At 39.9% G+C, this 18,092-nt stretch overlaps 1 protein-coding gene across 2 annotated transcripts in view; it reads right to left on the bottom strand.

The window, feature by feature from the left end:
* PAWR (pro-apoptotic WT1 regulator) overlaps positions 1-16,805 on the bottom strand; it is a 111,563-nt gene extending 94,758 nt beyond the window's left edge. Inside the window, exons 1-2 of one of the 2 annotated variants that reach the window (XM_078336972.1) lie at positions 16,676-16,805; positions 15,523-16,185 (exon numbers count right to left, since the gene is read on the bottom strand). In XM_078336972.1, coding sequence (XP_078193098.1) covers positions 15,523-16,038 — 516 coding nt within the window. In that variant the 5' untranslated portion in view covers positions 16,039-16,185; positions 16,676-16,805. Of the gene's footprint in view, positions 1-15,522; positions 16,186-16,349; positions 16,376-16,675 lie in introns of those variants that run through there. The other variant, XM_035257103.3, reaches the window with a different exon arrangement.
* Positions 16,806-18,092: the final 1,287 nt, after the last annotated feature.

Raw genomic sequence — 18,092 nt, forward strand, 5'->3', positions numbered from 1 at the left:
GAGGCATCACACTACTTGACTTCAAACTATACTACAAGGTAAACTATACTACGGTAACTAAAACAGCATGGTACTGGTATAAAAATAGACACATGGACCAATGGAACAGGTCAGAAAACCCAGAAATAAAGCTGCACATCTACAACCATCTGATCTTTGACAAACCCAACAATCACAAGCAAAGGGAAAAGGACTACCTATTCAACAAATAGTTCTGGGATAACTGGCTAGCCATAGGCAGAAGATTGAAACTGGACCCCTTCCTTTCACCAGACAAAAAAAAAATCAACTCAAATTGACTAAAGACTTAAATGTAAAACCTGAAACTATGAAAACCCTAAAAGAAAACCTAGGAAATATCATCTGAACATCAGCCTTGGCAAAGATTTCATGATGAAGACTCCAAAAGCAATTGAAACAAAAATAGGGCCAGGCACGGTGGCTCACGCCTGTAATCCCAGCACTTTGGGAGGCTGAGGCGGGTAGATCACAAGGTCAAGAGATCAAAACCATCCTGGTCAACATGGTGAAATCCCGTCTCTACTAAAAATACAAAAAATTAGCTGGGCATGGTGGCGCGTGCCTGTAATCCCGGCTACTCAGGAGGCTGAGGCAGGAGAATTGCCTGAACCCAGGAGGCGGAGGTTGTGGTGAGTCAAGATCGTGCCATTGCACTCCAGCCTGAGTAACAAGAGCAAAACTCTGTCTCAAAAAAAAAAAAAATTGACAAGTGAGACCTAATTAAACTAAAGAACTTCTGCACAGCAAAATATCAAGAGATAAAAAGACAAACTACAGAATGGGAGAAAATATTTGCAAACTATGCATCCTACAAAAGTCTAGAATCTACAGGGAACTTAAGCAAATCAACAAATAAAAAAAAATGACCCCATTAAAAAGTGGGCAAAGGACATGAACAGACACTTCTCAAAACAAGACACACACGTAGCAACAAGCATATGAAAAAATGTGCAATATGACTATTCATTTGAGAAATGTAAATTAAAACTACAATGAGATACCATCTCAGACTGGTCAAAGTGGCTACAATTAAAAAGCCAAAAATTCACAGATGTTGGTGAGTCTGCAGATGTTGGTGAGGTTCCTTACCTGTAAAATAGAAATAATAATAGCAGTGGCCCATCTAAAGCTGTTCTAAAGATTTAATGAGTTAATACACGTGAAGGACTTTGAATAGTACCAGGCTTAAAAAGCACACAAATGTAATCTCTCATTAAAATGACCTGCTTATTCAGAAATATAAATACCGTTCTTCACCCATAATTAAAATAATAAAATATTCTAAAAGCCAGCTTGTAGTAATTTCTGATTTAATTAGTCTTTCAAATTATCATGTGACTCCAGATAATAAGCTCCCCTCTGTACTCCAACTGAAGACACTAACAGTCAACTAGTCATAAACCTGAAAACATATTAATAAACTGTATTCTACTATAGTGTTCTAATGATTTCACATATAATGTCTCCCTAACTAGAGTATGGCAACAACCTCCCAACTAATCTCCTTATTTCTATTCTCTCCTTCTTCTAATCTGTTCTGTGTACCACAGCCCAATAGCTGATCTTACTAAAATTTTGTTCTCACAATATGAACATATCCTGCTCAATTTCTCCTGTAGTTGGACACATCAAACCAAAAACTTGTTTTTTAAGATCCTTCACTATTCTGCTCCCTCAATTTTACCTGCTATTATTATTTCCTAATATAAACCCTCTACCCCAATCAGGTAACTAATTCTCACCTTTGTATCAGTGCCCACTCTGCTTTCACAGTCTGAAATAGAACTCTCCTCTTCACCTGTCCATATCTTATCAGTCCTTCAAGATTCGGTTCAAATCTCAACATTCCCTCCACAAAATTACCTGGACCATTCAATCCTCTAGGGCTCTCTCAAATATCTGTACCAAGAGTATGACCTAACATTTAATATTTTATTATACTCATTTTTTAATATTCAAGAATTATCCTATATAATCTTGTTTTTCTGAGTTAGATTATAAAGTACTCAAGGACAAATATTAGAGTTTGTCCAAATCCTGGCAGTGCTGATAACAGAACAGCTATATTAACTCAAGAGTTCAAAAGGCCTAGTACAGTGTCTAACATGTACTAATAAGATAGTAAATGTATGCTAGCCACATTGGAACATCCAAATTGCAAAATATTCTGTAGACATTAAGAATAACATATTTATGATATTTGTAAAGATACTGGAAACAAAAACCTTGTAACAATGTTTGTAGAATAATTACATTTCTGGATGTATAAATACATTTATTTTGTGTGTGACATCAAAGAATTGTATTCCAAAAATACAAAGTACTAGTTATCACTGGATAGTCAGAATCACTATCCAATGATAATGATTATGAAACAAAAGTGCTTGAAACAACAAAGAAATAATTAACATTTCTTTTTTTAAAAAAGTCTTAAAATGAAATCATAAAATAATGTCAAGTTTAAAGGCAGGTTATAAGACTGTGCCTAGAATATAATCCCAATATATAAAAATAAAAATGGAAGAAAATTTGTCAAATTTATAAATAATAATCTATAGCTGATTTTTGCACAATCCTAGATTTGCTATTTCACTTCAAATTTTCTAAACACTACTCCTAAAACATGGTTTGGAGATGCCACTGAGTTCCTCTAAGACACTAGTGAAGAAAACATTTGTAGAAGTTAAACGAATAATACATAAGGAAAAATTCAAAAGCAATGCCTATCGTTAAACACCTATATTCCTACCATCTGTATTTCAGAATGAACTGGAAGAATCAGAATGCAATAAACATCTGCTTTTATATTAAAGCACAGGGCAAAGTACAAACTCAGGGATAACATTAAACTATAAACTTCTCCATGATTACACTAGAATCAAACTCTAGCAATTTAATATCACTGGAGTTCCCCATCTCCACTGTGTCTGCCCTCCACCCCAAAACGCTCGTTCTCAAATTTTTCATTACATAATTATTTTTGTAATCAAAAGAAATCACTTGATACAATTTTGTTTAGATCCTATTCTCTAGTTTCTTTTCAATCCATATGGGAATTTTTATTTATTCTACTATATGTATGTTATTTTTACAGTATTTTGTGTTGTTTACTACTTTTGAATAGATACCTGCCTCCAAACAAGAAAATCTTTTTAATGATTTCAAATTAAGCAGACAAAACTGTTTTCTTTCCAAACACTGTGAGAGTTATTTTATAAACAGGTATGGACAGAGGAAGGAAGTACCCAGCCAACAATACTCAACAGCAGAATATGGTCTGAATTCCTTGGCATGCCATTAAAATCCAACACAATTGGCCAGTATCATTCCTCTTTAACTGTTCTCCATTCACTCCCCACCATGAATTTTCTGAACATCAACATTTTCTCTGTTAGAACATATCCTGCTTATTTCCAACAATGATAACCAATGTGTGGGCACTGGCAGCCAAACAGACCTGCAGTCAAAGCCAACTTATGCCAGTTTGGCCTTTGGGCAAGTCAAAACTTCTTTGAGGCTCAGCTTCCTCATCTTGTAAAATGATAAATACAAAAAACCTTCCTCATGAGTTAATGTGAAGGTTAGATGTAACACATGGAAAACCTCCTGTGCAGCACTGGACATAAGGTAGACATGCAATATAAAGTTATTATTTCTATTACTTCCCAGTTATGTGCCTTTGCAAGTGCTATTTGCTCTACCTGAAATGTTACTCTGTTTCTTTCTTCACTTGGAAAATCCTTCTTACCAACTAAGACCTAAAGCATAATACCACCTCATCTTATATAAAGCCTTTCTTGACTTCCTTAATTAAAGGCTCCCTTTAGGGTTTTTTTTTTTTTTTTTTGGCAGGGGTGGGGGAGGACAGGGGTGGTGGTGGTGGTTAGAGAAAAAGTCTCGCTCTGTCACCCAGGCTGAAGTGCAGTGGCATTATCATAGCTCACAGCAGCCTAAAATTCCTGGCCTCAAGTGATCTTTCTGCCTCAGTCTCCCAAAGTGCTGAGATTACAGATGAAAGCCACTGTGCCTGGCCCCTGGCTCCCTTTTCTGTGCTAATTCAGTACTTTGTTCTTTTCTCCATAATCGTTCTTATTATACTAAACTATATTTACTTATCTTTTTCCCTGAGAGAAGATTATAAGTTCCTTAAAGACTGGTGAGTATTTTCTCTCACATAGCACTGAGCCTGGGGCACACAGTAGGCATTCAAATATTTCTGAAGAAACCAACTTATAAAAAAAGTTGCAACATATAAGAGGAGTGACAAGGGCAAATACTACAGAGAGGACAAATGGAATGAAAGAAGCTGTCACATTTGGCAATTAAGAGGTCACAAATTTACGACAGTGGTATTAAAAAAAAAAAGGTCACAATCTTAGAAAGATGCATTTCAATACAGTAGTAAGAAATGAGCAGTCAGCAGGTGAAAATGTTGCCTTTAAGAAACCGACCAATTATGGGGAAAAAAACAGTAAGTTGAACGTAACGCCAACATTAAGGAAACATTTCTGCATGACAAGTAGAACTAGGAGGTAGACGCTGAGTATTTAAGTAAGAGGTAATAAAATAAACAAAATCCCTGATACAGAAGTAGTATTCGCCTGGTGGAGCCAGGAGAAGTGGGGAATATGCTAGACCCAGCTAGAGGAAAATGGTTGAGGTTGAAATGCAATTTAAGTTTTGAGGTAAATGCTTTCTGGAAAGTCTACATTAATGTTTTGTTTTTTCTAATGGGCTAGATTATCTCTAAAGATTTTTCCAGCTCAAAACATCCAGTTATGTAATTTTTAATGCCAATGAAATATCTCTGCAATCTATCCCTCCTTTCCTTTTCTACCACCATTGCCCTAGCAATCATTATTAGTATACTCTTACATGAGTACTCCCATTTCTCTGCTTCCTATACCTGTCCTCTATATCATTACTTGGATCGATCTTCCCAAGCCACTGTTTTCTATGTTTTTACAATGTTTTACATATTTTAAACACGTTGATGGGGATAGAGATATCTATGTATGGATAGACATATGCACTATAACATTTGTTTAGAAAAGCATGAATCTGTCCCAATGCCAATGATAAAAACATATGTCAGGGAACAAGTTGCAAATGACACTAATTTTGCATTTGCTTATATGCAAATGCAAGAATGCTCAGCAGGCTCAGAAAACTGCAACCCAGCCATGTAGAACTATATGCATATACACCTCAAACATCTGCCAGTTACCTTAGTTCACTGCATATGTTACGTGCTACACCCATCCACATCTGGTGTAACACTCTCACTTCAATTTCAGATAACCTTCTTCCTATCACTTTACAGAAATTCACAAGCTGCACTTTCCAACACACTTCTTTAAAAGTTTAGGTATTTTTCAAAGTAAAGTGTCATATTTATCGTATTTATGTATTTATTAAGCATTTAACATGTGTAAAACTGCTAGTTCTTATCAGGTTTCTACTTTTTAAATGTTTTTGAGTGTTATGCCCCAAACTCCATCTTCACATATGCCCTACAGTGCATACCATGATGAGTTTTAGGAACTTATCTCAAGGATAGCATACATACATTTATAATTACTGCAGCTTTAACCACCACTTTCCCAATGAAATCAAGGGTTACAGAGGTTTAAAAAAAAAAAAAAAAACTTCTGATAATCCTTCACAATTACCTAAAAGACTTATACCTATGAGACACTTTCAATGGCACAAACACTTTTCTTGAGGAATGTTTCAGGAAACACAATATATGAAAAGAAAAAAATTGGCCAGGTGGAGTGGCTCACTCCTGTAATCCCAACACTTTGGGAGGCCAAAGCAAGAAGAGCACTCTCGTGTGCAAGAGTTCAAGACCAGCCTGGGTAACACCATGAGACATAATCTCTACAAAAAAAATAATTTAAAAATTAGCCAGACACGGTGGCACAAGCCTGTAGTCCCAGCTTCTCAGGAGGCTCAGGTGGGAGGATCTCTTGAACTCAAGAGGTTGAGTCTGCAGTGAACCATGATAGTGCCACTGCACTCAGCCTGGGTGATATAGACCCTGTCTCCAAAAAAAAACAGAAAAGTAAAAAGAAAAGAAAGAAATAACTGTTACCTAAGACTATTTACGGGCTAATCAAAAAGCCACATGATAAGGCAGATAAGCAGTAAGGTCTTTTCCCAATGAAGTCGTGGTTAAATATTTTAATAGCAAACAGGACAAAACACATGCATCCAACTAGACATGGTGGCTCATGCCTGCACTCTCAGCTGCTTGGTAAGCTGAGGCAGGAGGATTGGCTGAGCCCAGGAGTTTGAGGCTGCAGTGATCACACCATAGTACTGCAGCCTGGGGAACAAGCAAGACCCCTGTCTCTAAAAAGTACAAAACAAAAAAATCCACATCAACCCCTATTTTTGAAGTTATAGAATAACATCATAAAAATACCCATGATGAGTGGTTACGTACACACACAAATCGATAGTGTGGTTCCATTTCTCAAACGGATGCACAGAAATAAGATTAGAAACACAAATATTAATATGTATAAGATAACAGGTTTTTCTACCTTTCCTTGGCTTTATTTCCATGAGAGAACTACAATGAACACACTGCCTTTTCAACACATTACTTCTACCAGCTGAAAAATATTAGGATTATATAAATTTGATTTGCATCAACTTTTGCTTACATTACAGGATAAGGAGAAGTCTATCAAGAATTTGAAACCTAAAAGTAACTTCTTTATTTCAACATAAAAAAAATTACTTTTTTATTCCTATTCCTCAAGCACCATCTTCCAAACGTTAACTGTCTTCTTTCTGAGATTTATATTCTTTTAAACACTACTAAAAAATATTCTGGAAAAAACTCCAAAAATAGAAAATCAACTGATACTTTACGTAATCTGCAAATTCTTAAATATTAAGTAGTTTGCTTATATGACCACAGATAAGCTTATTCTCAAAGACTTTTTTTTTTTTTAAGATGAAGTCTAGCTCTGTCACCAGGCTGGAGTGCAGTGGCACGATCTCAGCTCACTGCAACCTCTACTTCCCGAGTTCAAGCGATTCTCCTGCTTCAGACTACTGAGTAGCAGGGACTACAGGCACATGCCACCATACGTAGCTAATTTTTTGTATTTTTAGTAGAGATGGGGTTTCACTGTGTTAGCCAGGATCTTCTCGAGCTCCTGACCTTGTGATCCGCCCGACTTGGCCTCCCAAAGTGCTGGGATTACAGGTGTGAGCTACTGAGTCCGGCCCAAAAAATGTCTTTTTAAGTTAATTTTATCTGTTTCAGTTCCGTATTTCAAACCCTAGAGTTTTGCTTTGTTTGGTTTTTCTGAGCCAGAGTCTCACTTTGTCCCCCAGGCTATAGTGCAGTTGAATAGTCACAGCTCACTGCAGCCTCGAACTGCTGGGCTTAATTGATTCTCCCACCTTAGCTTCTTAATGTGCTAGGATTAGAGGTGTGAGCTACAGTGCCTGGCCCCATATAATTTATTATGAAGAACCTGAAAACAAAGTTTCAGCTGCTACAGAATTGTAATCTACAATATAAATTCTCTCCTATCTGTTCATTTCAGCAAAGTCTAACAAAATATTAATTTTCAAAATACAACTGCCCTATTTCCTCAACTACTTAAAATAAATGAGACTCTCATTGAAAAATACACTGTGACCCATAAAAATTTGTTGAATAAAATCTCCAGAAACTGTCACAGAATAAACATGTAATAGTCAACTGACATGCTAAGATTTGAACTTGCAGGAGCTGTTTCTACCTTTGAAGTGTGTGATTTTGCTGCTTTTAGAAATTAAGTATTCCTATAATTTCATTCAGCCATGGTGCCATACTTTTACACAGTCTAAGGAAAATATAACAGGTGGCTGAGGCTCAACTCTATACAAGTAGGTATATGGCTGTAACACAACTAAGATCTAAACAGAAAGTGAACTCAGCACTTATACAAATATGTTTCAGATCAACTGCCAGTCAAGGATGTCTATAGGTCTAACATATAAGATTTTTAATTAATGGGAAAAACTTTTGCACTTGACTGTAGTTTGATAAGATGTCAAAAACAATGCTTTAAAAATCTGAGTTGCTAATTATCAAATATATTTATAAACGCAATTATATGCTTTTACTTAAAGATACATAAAACTTAAAAATGAGTGAAAGTAAAGTTCTAATTATACATTTAACTATTAGAGGTGTTTCTCTCATCTAGACTTGCCTAAATTCTGGAAAAGAGGCAAGGCAGCCACAGTATTTTGCATGAAGTATGTGACATTACATAAATGTTTAAAGTACTTTGAATTTCTAAGTGCTCAATTTGTCTGTTAAAATATGTACAGTTTTTAATTGGAAGAAAAAAATGAGAAGTTTACAATCTCATAGAAAATTAATCTCTATAGTAACTACTATTTATGATTTGGGCATTTTTACAACATTTTCACAAACATCATTTTATTTAGTTCATATAACAATCCTGTTAGATAATCAGTATCTATTTCATATGACGGATCAATAAACTAGTATAAGGTATTTAAGTTAGTTCTTCTCAAACTTTAGTGTGTACAAGAATCACTCAAGTTAAAATGCAGACTCTTAGATAAAATCCCTAACCCAGACTGGGGTGGATCGCAGAAATCTTCATTTTAAATAAGTAACACAAGTGTTACAGGTAGGGGTGGACCCCCCCCGCCCGCAGACACATCTTTTAGGACACTGATTCTAGTAATATAACTAAAGTGGTAAGTGTTGGAAACTCCGTTTTTACTCTGAATCAATGTTCCCAAATGTTTAGATAACAGAGCTTTGCAGTTCTCCATGAAAGATATGTAAAAATTTAAGTAAACTGGAAGTATTACACACCATTAAATTATTAACTTTGTGCAAAAGTAATCCAATTATTAGGTTGGTACAAAATTAATCCAATTATTAAGTTGGTGCCATTACTTTCAATGGCAAAAACTACAATTATTTTTGCACCAACCTAATAAATATGTATTATACTGCAAACAAATGGTAGTAGGTGCCCAAGTTTTAAGAAATTTAAAATTGAGGAAATCCTACCATAGTTTCCAACTTCTCTGTAAAATGTGGGAAAGGCTGATATTAAATTATTTTAAGTTAATAGCTTCTCATAATGTGAACACCATATCACTTTACTGGAAAGAAAGCTAAAACTTAGGCACCACAGATTCTAGGAACATAATGAAAAATAAAGATGAAAATATAAAAGTACTTAAGAGCATACCATGTGAATATTTAAAAAAATTGAACTGTACACTTTAAAAGGGTAAATTTTACTGTATGTGAATGGTATCTCAATTTTAAATAAAGGAAAAAGGCACTGAGAAAATATCAAACCTTAATATTTGCCAATAATTTTATACTTGTAAAACATTATATCAACCTTGCTATTAAATGGCATAATTATTTAGCATTACAGTGCTAAAAAAAAATGCAGAAATAATAAATAGCATAAACAGGCTGGGCATGGTGGCTCCCGCCTGTAATCCAAGCACTTTGGGAGGCCGAGGCAGGCGGATCACTTGAGGCCCGAGGTTTGAGACTAGCCTGGCCAACATGGTGAAACCCCATCTCTACTAAAAATACAAAGATTAGCTGGGCATGGTGGTGCACACCTGTAGTCTAGCTACTTGGGAGGCTGAAGCAAGAGAATCACTTGAACTCAGGAGGTAGAGGTTGTAGTGTGCTGAGATCATACCACATGCCACTGTACTCCAGCCTGAGTGACAGAGCAAGACTCCATCTCAAAAAAAAATAGTATAAACAGGTCACTAGCTTGATGATTTTAAATAAGAATTTTAATGCCAGTGTCTATACATTCATTTGTTCTCAAAATTTTCCATTAAAATCTCACTTCATCCATCCTGCATAAATAGGGCTATTTTCAAATTCTATAGTCATATACTAACAATTTAACACTAAAATATTCTTTGTATTTCTTAAACTAGATATTCATTATGTAATACACTGAGGTGTAGCGTTAAGATGGTTTATTATACACAAGACTGTGAGTGCAGACTATCTCTCATCTACTTCTCACACATATATGACCTGAAGCAAGTAACATCCCCTGTCTGTTCCATTTTCCCATAGGGCTGTGGTGAGAACTAAATGCACTAATATACGTTAAGTGCTTAGAACAGTGCCTGGCACTTAATAAGCACAACATAAATGTCATCTACTTTAATTACGTAATTTTTATGACAAATGGCATCCCAGCTTAGACAACTCAGTACAAATCCTGATAATATTAAAATTTCAATTTACTTTACCAGTGAGCTAAAACATTTAAGAAAGCTGGGCTAATATCAGCCCAGGCTTTATACTAAGCAGACTCAGTGTTAACACTATACCTACCCCATTCACAAATCAAATTTTCTCCAACTCTGAGTCATTATTAGTTTCTCTCCTGACTCATCACACAGAAAGGTAGACAGTCTGGAGCATAATGGGAAAAACAAAAGGCAATTCTTAATCAACCTGGATTTATAAAGTTTACTAAGTGGAACTTGTCCTATATCATGTTCAATAAATATACTAAATGATTATGATCTAACCTGTGTTCACTTAAAAGTGCTTTCTATATGCTTAACGCTCCTTTATCTTCCCTTTTACTATCCCAAATTCAAACTGTGAAGTAGGTGTTATGATCCCATCTTCTTAGAAAAATACATCACTTAAGTAAAATCAAAGATCCACATTTTCTTACCACTAGACAAAAAAAAATTTACATTTTGCTGAGTGTGGTGTTCAAAATTTTGCTAATTTAAATTAGAAGGTCAGAAGCAATCTCTGAGTCCACGAATTTGACCTGAAATTCTACTCAATTCCATACCTTTACTGTTTTCCTCATTCAGGTGTTTAAATTACTTAAGATAATTTTTAGTAAAAAGTTACATAAAAAATCTAGGGAAATATGCTGAATAATAAAAGCTAGGCTAATTCTTAAAAACCTTCCTTTCCCTCGATATATACATATACACAAAATGCACAAAAACATTTAAAATATTGCTCTGTCGCTCACTTTCTATGTGATCGTGAATCATTTAAGCTCTAAGTCTCCATTTTCACCTCTAGAAATGGGGATAAACAGAATAACTATAACAACCACATGAGATTGCTGTGAGCATTAAGATAGTACATAAAGCACTTTAGCCAACCACTGAAGCTAAACCACTCTATCCAACCACTATTTTAAAACAGAAGTTTTAAATACCATATGTTAACTCTTATACTTAAATCAAAACCTCAGGGCCACCTCTCCCTGTTGAAAGATTATATTTTCTATGGCAACCATCTCCATTAACCCATTCGTACAACCCTATTTATGGCAAAAGTTTCACAAGCACCCTGAAAACAAGTATATAACCGTCTAGGAAGCTTTCTTCAACTATCCCTCCTCCTCCCTGGGTTAGGTACCCTGCTCAGACACTAAGTTATACTTACAGCTCTGCTTTTTACATTTCCTTTTATTACCTGAGAGTACCTTGTGGGCAAGGCTTATGTCCTATTCATTTCTATGCCCAGACTGCAGCCCGATAGTTCTTAACACTGACTCACATTTGAATCAAATAGTACACTTATAAAAATATTAATGGGCCCAGGAACGGTGGCTCACACCTGAAATCCCAGCACTTTGGGAGGCCGAGCTAAACGGATCATCTGCGGTAAAGAGTTTGAGACCAGCCTCACAGACATAGCGAAACCCTGTCTCTACCAAAAATACAAAAATTAGCCAGGTGTGGTGGCAAGCGCCTGTAATCCCAGCTACTTGGGAGGCCGAGGCAGGAGAATCATCTTCCACCCAGGAGGCAGAAGTTGCAGTGAGATGAGATCGCTCACGCCACTGTACTCCAACCTGGGTGACAGAACAAGACTCCATCTCAAAAATAATAATGATAATAATTAATGCCTGGGATCCACTGTAGATCCATTCAATTATTAGAGGGTGGGGTGAAGGGACAAAGAGGGTAAGAAATTAGCATGAGCAAACATTTTTTTTAAAAGATCCCAACATGATATCAATGTGCTGCTCCAGTTAAGAACCACTGTATGCTGATACTTAATATACTTACAGTTATGTATACATGCACATATGTGAGAATATATGTAAAAATATACAGGCATCGAAAAGTTTAAGACTCAGGTCAAGATTCTCAACATCAATAGCTTCTCCCAGCCCAATCATCTCCTCCCTTTAAACACACACTATTTCCAATAAATAGTTACGTGCTTCATTAAGATGGCTTTTGGCCAGGTGCGGTGGCTCACACCTGTAATCCCAGCACTTTGGGAGGCCGAGGCAGGAGGATCACAAGGTCAAGAGATCAAGACCATCCTGGCCAACACGGTGAAACCCCATTTCTACTAAAATACAAAAATTAGCTGGGCATGATGGCGTGGGCCTAAAGTCCCAGGTACTAGGGAGGCTAAGGCAGGAGAACTGCTTGAACCCAGGAGGCGGAGGTTGCAGTGAGCCGAGATCGCGCCACTGCACTCCAGCCTGGCGCCTGATGACAGAGCAAGACTCTGTCTCAAAAAAAAAAAAAAAAGATGGCTTTTAAACTGTTAACTCAGTACTTAAATTTTTTCATGTAATCATGCCTTATCCTTCTTCCTAGTTTACAGCCTTGCTCCCTGAAAATATACACTGCCATATTCTTGTTTTCTCCAGTGCTTAAGGACAGTGTCTTTAACAGGTATGTAACAAACATTTGACTGATCTGATAAACACACACAAAATTACTGGCAAGAAGTATGCCACGTCCAAATTATGCAATTCAGGTGAATTACTATCAAAAAAATTGAAAATGTAAAAATATAGAAAAAAAGGATAAAAAAAAAAACTCTTAGTAAATTTTATCTCATTAAAGAAGCTCTGGATATTTCAACTTTCCATTCATCACACACAGTAACCACCCAGTCTCCTATCTCCCAAATCGACTAGTTTCAGTTTTTGACCTGGTTCCTCACCTAAAACTATCTTCTCGTCGATTCTAGTATCTTTAGCTGCTTTCAGGTACCTTTATAACAGTATTATATAATCTATAACTAGTAAAATGAGGTAATCAAAGTCACAATAAACGTATCACACAGATGTTTCGTAAGTACTTCCTTGAAGGAGCTTCATGTTTATCAACCATTAAAACAAGATCTCTACATACGAACTACATGTTAATCTACTAATATAAAATGGCTAGGAATCATGTCTGTAAATAAGAGTTTTACTCAACATTAGATAAAATATAAGACTACTTCTGAATATAGATTGGTCGTTTGCATCCTTTTACATATTTTCATACCTGAAAACATTGCAAAATATATATGACTTTTTAAAACAGGAGTGCTAAACTAAATATTACACAAGAAACTCCACAGCAACTGGTATTCTCACTGTTGAAACTACTAGAAGAAATGGCACACAATTCTAAAAAAGCAACAATATAAAGACATGAAAATGGCTCAGCTTAAAAGTTTTGCATCATGTATTTTACCACTTTAAAATAATCTGAAATACTTAAGTTGTTTTGAAAAAAATGACAATATATGGAGGAGGCATTCAAGAAATATGTCTGTTAATTAGATACTGTGGTAAAAAATTATTATGTTTTGTTGGGTCCTACAGCTTGAAACGGATAGAGCCATAGTTACCACTAAAAGAAAGCAGTCCTCAATTCCCTATTCAATAAAAAGGTTCAAATTCCACAGACCAAAAAAAAAAAAAAAAAAAAAGGTACCCTTGGTTTGTTTGTTTTTAAGGAAGATTAAATTTAGGAGTTGCCAACACCCAAACGAAAACATTCCAGAGTATTATACTCCATTGTAGTGGGGAGTCATCTACATTCTCAGCACTATGTTCTCTTACTCAAAAGCAGGGGTATTAACAAAAGATGTTTCTTAGGATCTCACAAGATACACCCTACTTCCTTCCCTCAGTAAACATTGAAAAATACTTGAAACATTGAAAAAACTACTTGAAAAATAATATTAGCACATGCAGCCAGAAAAAAAGTGAAGTTTAACATCTGCTGAGTTATTTCCCAAAATAAGACCCCTGTCAGATGAACAATTAGGAAAAGACTGAAAAGGACAAAATCTTTTATTTGAACTATCAGCTACTTTTAAAAATAAAGTTGAGGAATGTAGCTTTCCCAAAGCTTTGTCTTCAATTTCCCCTTAATCTTCATATTTTTAACTTAAAAAAAAAATGGAAATTTGATTACCACCCTTAGAATTCCTTCTAAAGCAATTTAATGAATAACAGATCTTTTGTGCAAGGAGCAAACCACAGAGGACAGTTTTTCTGGCTGATAAAAATCTCAGAAACACTCATATAAAAATACACCCTACAAAGATACACTATGATTTTCTAGGTATGGAAATCATATTAATTCTAAAAATTTAGGTGTATTTTATATACACCCTAACTTATTGCAAATGCTTTTACTTAAACCACAACTAAAGTTAGTAAATTCTTAATAGTTATTTACCGGGTGGCAAAATTGAGTAAAATCAGAAAGCAAGGAGGAAAAAAAGTGAAAACTAAAGGGTCAATGAGAAAAAGATGCAACTATTTTAGGTGAAACAAGGTAGTTCAGCCACTTCCTCAAATCCGTGAGCTACTATTAAAGTAACCAAAACTTGTTTGAGATTGTTTTGTCTTGTTTCTGGTAGAAGGAGGTGTGATTATACACTTAGTAAAAATGTTTTACCCGTCAGTCTAACGGGAAGATGCTGCTACCTGTAGCAACATTTTGAAAATGCTCAAAAATGCAAACAACCCAAAACAAACAAAAAACCCTACCACATATGTATTTCAGATACAGTACTTAAAAAGAAGATGAGATCGTCTTAGCAAACAGAACTGTAGGTTACTAAAGGATGCCTATTGTCCTAAATATCCCTCAGAAAAAAAACCTATGTATGTGTTTAGGTGCACAACTTATAAACAGTTGATACATGAAAGAGTGCATATATTCATTTAGATATATTCATCTTAAGTTCACTGGAAGATAAAGCTGTCTTGGATAATTGCTAAGGCCACATTTTCTTTACAGGTACTATTAAACGTCGGTAGGAAAGAGATAAACTGGCAACTTCACATGGGCACGTGGGACCCTAGAAAATGTTGTCACCACCATTAATCAATTTTTCTAACTGATCAAGCATAAACAGCCAGGTCCAGGTGGGCAAGTCCTGGAGCCACAAGTTGTCTTTCCACCACGGTAAAGAAAGATACTGGATCTGAGACCTGGCCAGGAAGCCTGAAGAGGGCACATGTCCTGCTCTAAGTTTGAGGAACTTCCCAGGAAGCATTTGTGGAGAATAAAACTCCATCACCCCCGCCTGCCTAACTCGGTGAAGGGACAAGTACGAACCAGAGGAGGAAAACTCCAGGCCCCGGGGACTCCCAGGAGGAAGACAGCGGAGGCATCTGCCCGCCCCGGCCCGGCTGCGGCCCCCGCCCGACTCACCTCTGCGGCGGGGATGTTGACCACGCCGGTGGAGCGCCGCTTCTCCCGCAGTTTCCTCTTCTCGATCTGCCCTTTGCCTTTCCTGGCACTAGGGCCCGAGCTCTTGCCCTTCTCTGGGGCGCCGTCCCGCTCCTCCTCGTCACGCCGGGGCGGCAATGCAGCAGAGGAAGAGGCGGCTGGGGGCTCGTCCTCCGACCGCCGCGGGCCGGGAGCCGCCCGGGTCAGCATGGCGGAGCCGACCGCGCAGTTCACGCCCCCGGGCCCGGGGGCGGCAGGTGCGGCCGGCGCGCCGCCAGGGAGGTTGTTGTTGAGCTCGTTGGCAGCGGCGGCCGCCGAGGTGGCCAGCGCCCCCGCGGGGGGCTTCCCGGCGGCGTCGCTGCTGCCCCCTCCCGGGGCGGCGGGGCCCGGGGGGTTCTGCTTGGCGCGCATCTTCTCGCGTTTCGCCTTCCACTCCTCCAGGAAGTCTGTGGTGCTGCTGCCGAGGCCGCTGCTGGTCCGGTAGCCACCGGTCGCCATATTCCCAGCGGGGCTGGCCGGGTTCTCACCTCAGGCCGCCCACCAGGGCTCCCGCCGCTGCCGCCTCTTCCTTCCTCCGTCCGCGAGGATGCCAGGGAACGACCTCCAGGAGCTTGGCGGCCGCCGCTCCCCCAGCAGCCAGCTGGTCTGAGGGGAAAGACAAAAGGGGGCGGGTAGGGGAAGCGTAAGGTCCCCGCCCGACCCGAGGGTCTGCCCCCAGGCTGCGCCCTTCGGAGCCCTCGAGCGTGCCAACTAGTCCCTACCGGCGAGAAGCCGCCGGGTCCCCACCCTGCAAAGTTTCTCCCACGCACCTACAATGAGGGCCCCGACGATCGCCGCCCCTCGAAGGGAGGAGAGAGGACTGACCCCACCCCCAAGTTGGCCAGCCCGCCCCGTCCCCACCGGGGTCCGTGCTGGAGGCGGTGGAGGTACTAGGGCCAGACCCGCCACCTGTCGGCCCGTCGTATCGCCTGCTCCGCGCTCTGGCCACTGCGGGTCCGAGGTCCCCGCCAGCGACACCCCACACCCAGGGCGAGGCGCGGAGCTCCTAGCCGGCTCGCGGAGGAGGCGGGGACCCCGCTGTCCCACCGAGCGGGGAAGGGGACGGGTGTGAGCAAGCGGCCGGGCAGCCCCTTACCTCGGAGGAGCTTGTAGGGGAAGAGGCGTGGGGCTGGGATCTGGCGCCCAGGTGAGCCGAAGCTGGCGCACTCGTCCGCCGCGCCCAAAGAACCGCAGCAAACTCGCGCTGCGGAGCTCCAAGCAGTCCCAGGACAAGAGGGAGGGAAACGAGAGAGGTAGGGAGGGAGCGAGGGGCGGGAAGGGAGCCGAGCGGCGCCGAAGCACGAACGGAAAGGGCCGAGGCGGCGCACGAGGGGCGCGGCGCGCGGTGGGTAGGGTCGTGGCCGCTGACGCCCCGCCCCCGGCGCTCAGGTGCGCGGCGCCGCGTCCCGCCCGCCGCTGCCGCCTGCTTCGAGCCTGCCGTCCTCCGCTCCGCACCCGCCGCCGGCCACACTGCACCCGCCGCCGACCGCACCGCGCCCGCCGCGCTCCGCCCGCGGCTGGCGGGTTGGACCGCACATTCCTGGGCTAGCAGCCTCGCGGCGTCCGGCCTCCCGGCGCCTGCGACTCCGGGGCGGGAACAACACTCCACGCCCTTCTCCTCGCTTGTCTTCTCCGCCTCTCTCTTCTCCCACCACTCTTCCTTTTAAGTACAAGACCGTATTATTTTAGAGAAAGTCTCGAACGCTGCTGGCTAAGGGGAAAAGTGCGATAACTTGTGATGATTCAGGGAATGACTAGACAGGATGGGAAAATACCCACGTGTCCCTTTCCCTAGTCGCTGCTCCCTTTTCAGATGTACTTTGGGCAGCGTGCAGGAGAATAGAAAGAACGGAAACAAACCCACCACCCTCCTTCTAAGAAAACTGGTGTCCTGGTGAAAAGGGTTGGCTAAGAGGAAGGAGTTACTAATAGACTTGTGGGAGAAAAAAGTTCGACAGTTTATTGTATTGGCGATCCCAGTCTTGGAGTTTTCCTCTTAACCCTGTCTCTCCCATCTCCTCTTTACAGAGTGAATTTAGCAGCAAAGCTGCCTACCAAAGTACTAACGCTGCACTGATGCTAATTTGAGATGAGCTGGGCAATGATTGCCTCTATTTTTTTATTGTTAACATGCCAGAGGCTTATCCTCAGATGCAAGTCATCTAAAATTTCTGGATCAGAGGTGGTGGGTGGGCTGCCACTGACGCACCTGAGAAGTCTGACCTTTCTATATCCAAGTAATGTCAGGGCACATAATTGTGGGCGGCGACAAATGCCAGATCTCCATTTTGTAAAAAAAAAAAAAAAGTAGGAGAGCCCTAAGTCACATTCTTACCCAACATAAACCATTCTTCCTACTTAATATTCCTGTTTTGCCCAGGAGCACATGGTGAGTGAGCAATCAGTGTTTGCCTGCCACAGAACTGGGAACAGAAGAAAGTGATTCACATGCTGTGTATTTCTTAGGGAAAGACAATTCTGGTCTTTGGTCTGGAACATATGGAGAGAGGTGC

The sequence above is a fragment of the Callithrix jacchus genome, chromosome 9, assembly GCF_049354715.1.
Source record: "Callithrix jacchus isolate 240 chromosome 9, calJac240_pri, whole genome shotgun sequence".
Taxonomy (NCBI): Eukaryota; Metazoa; Chordata; class Mammalia; order Primates; family Cebidae; genus Callithrix; species Callithrix jacchus.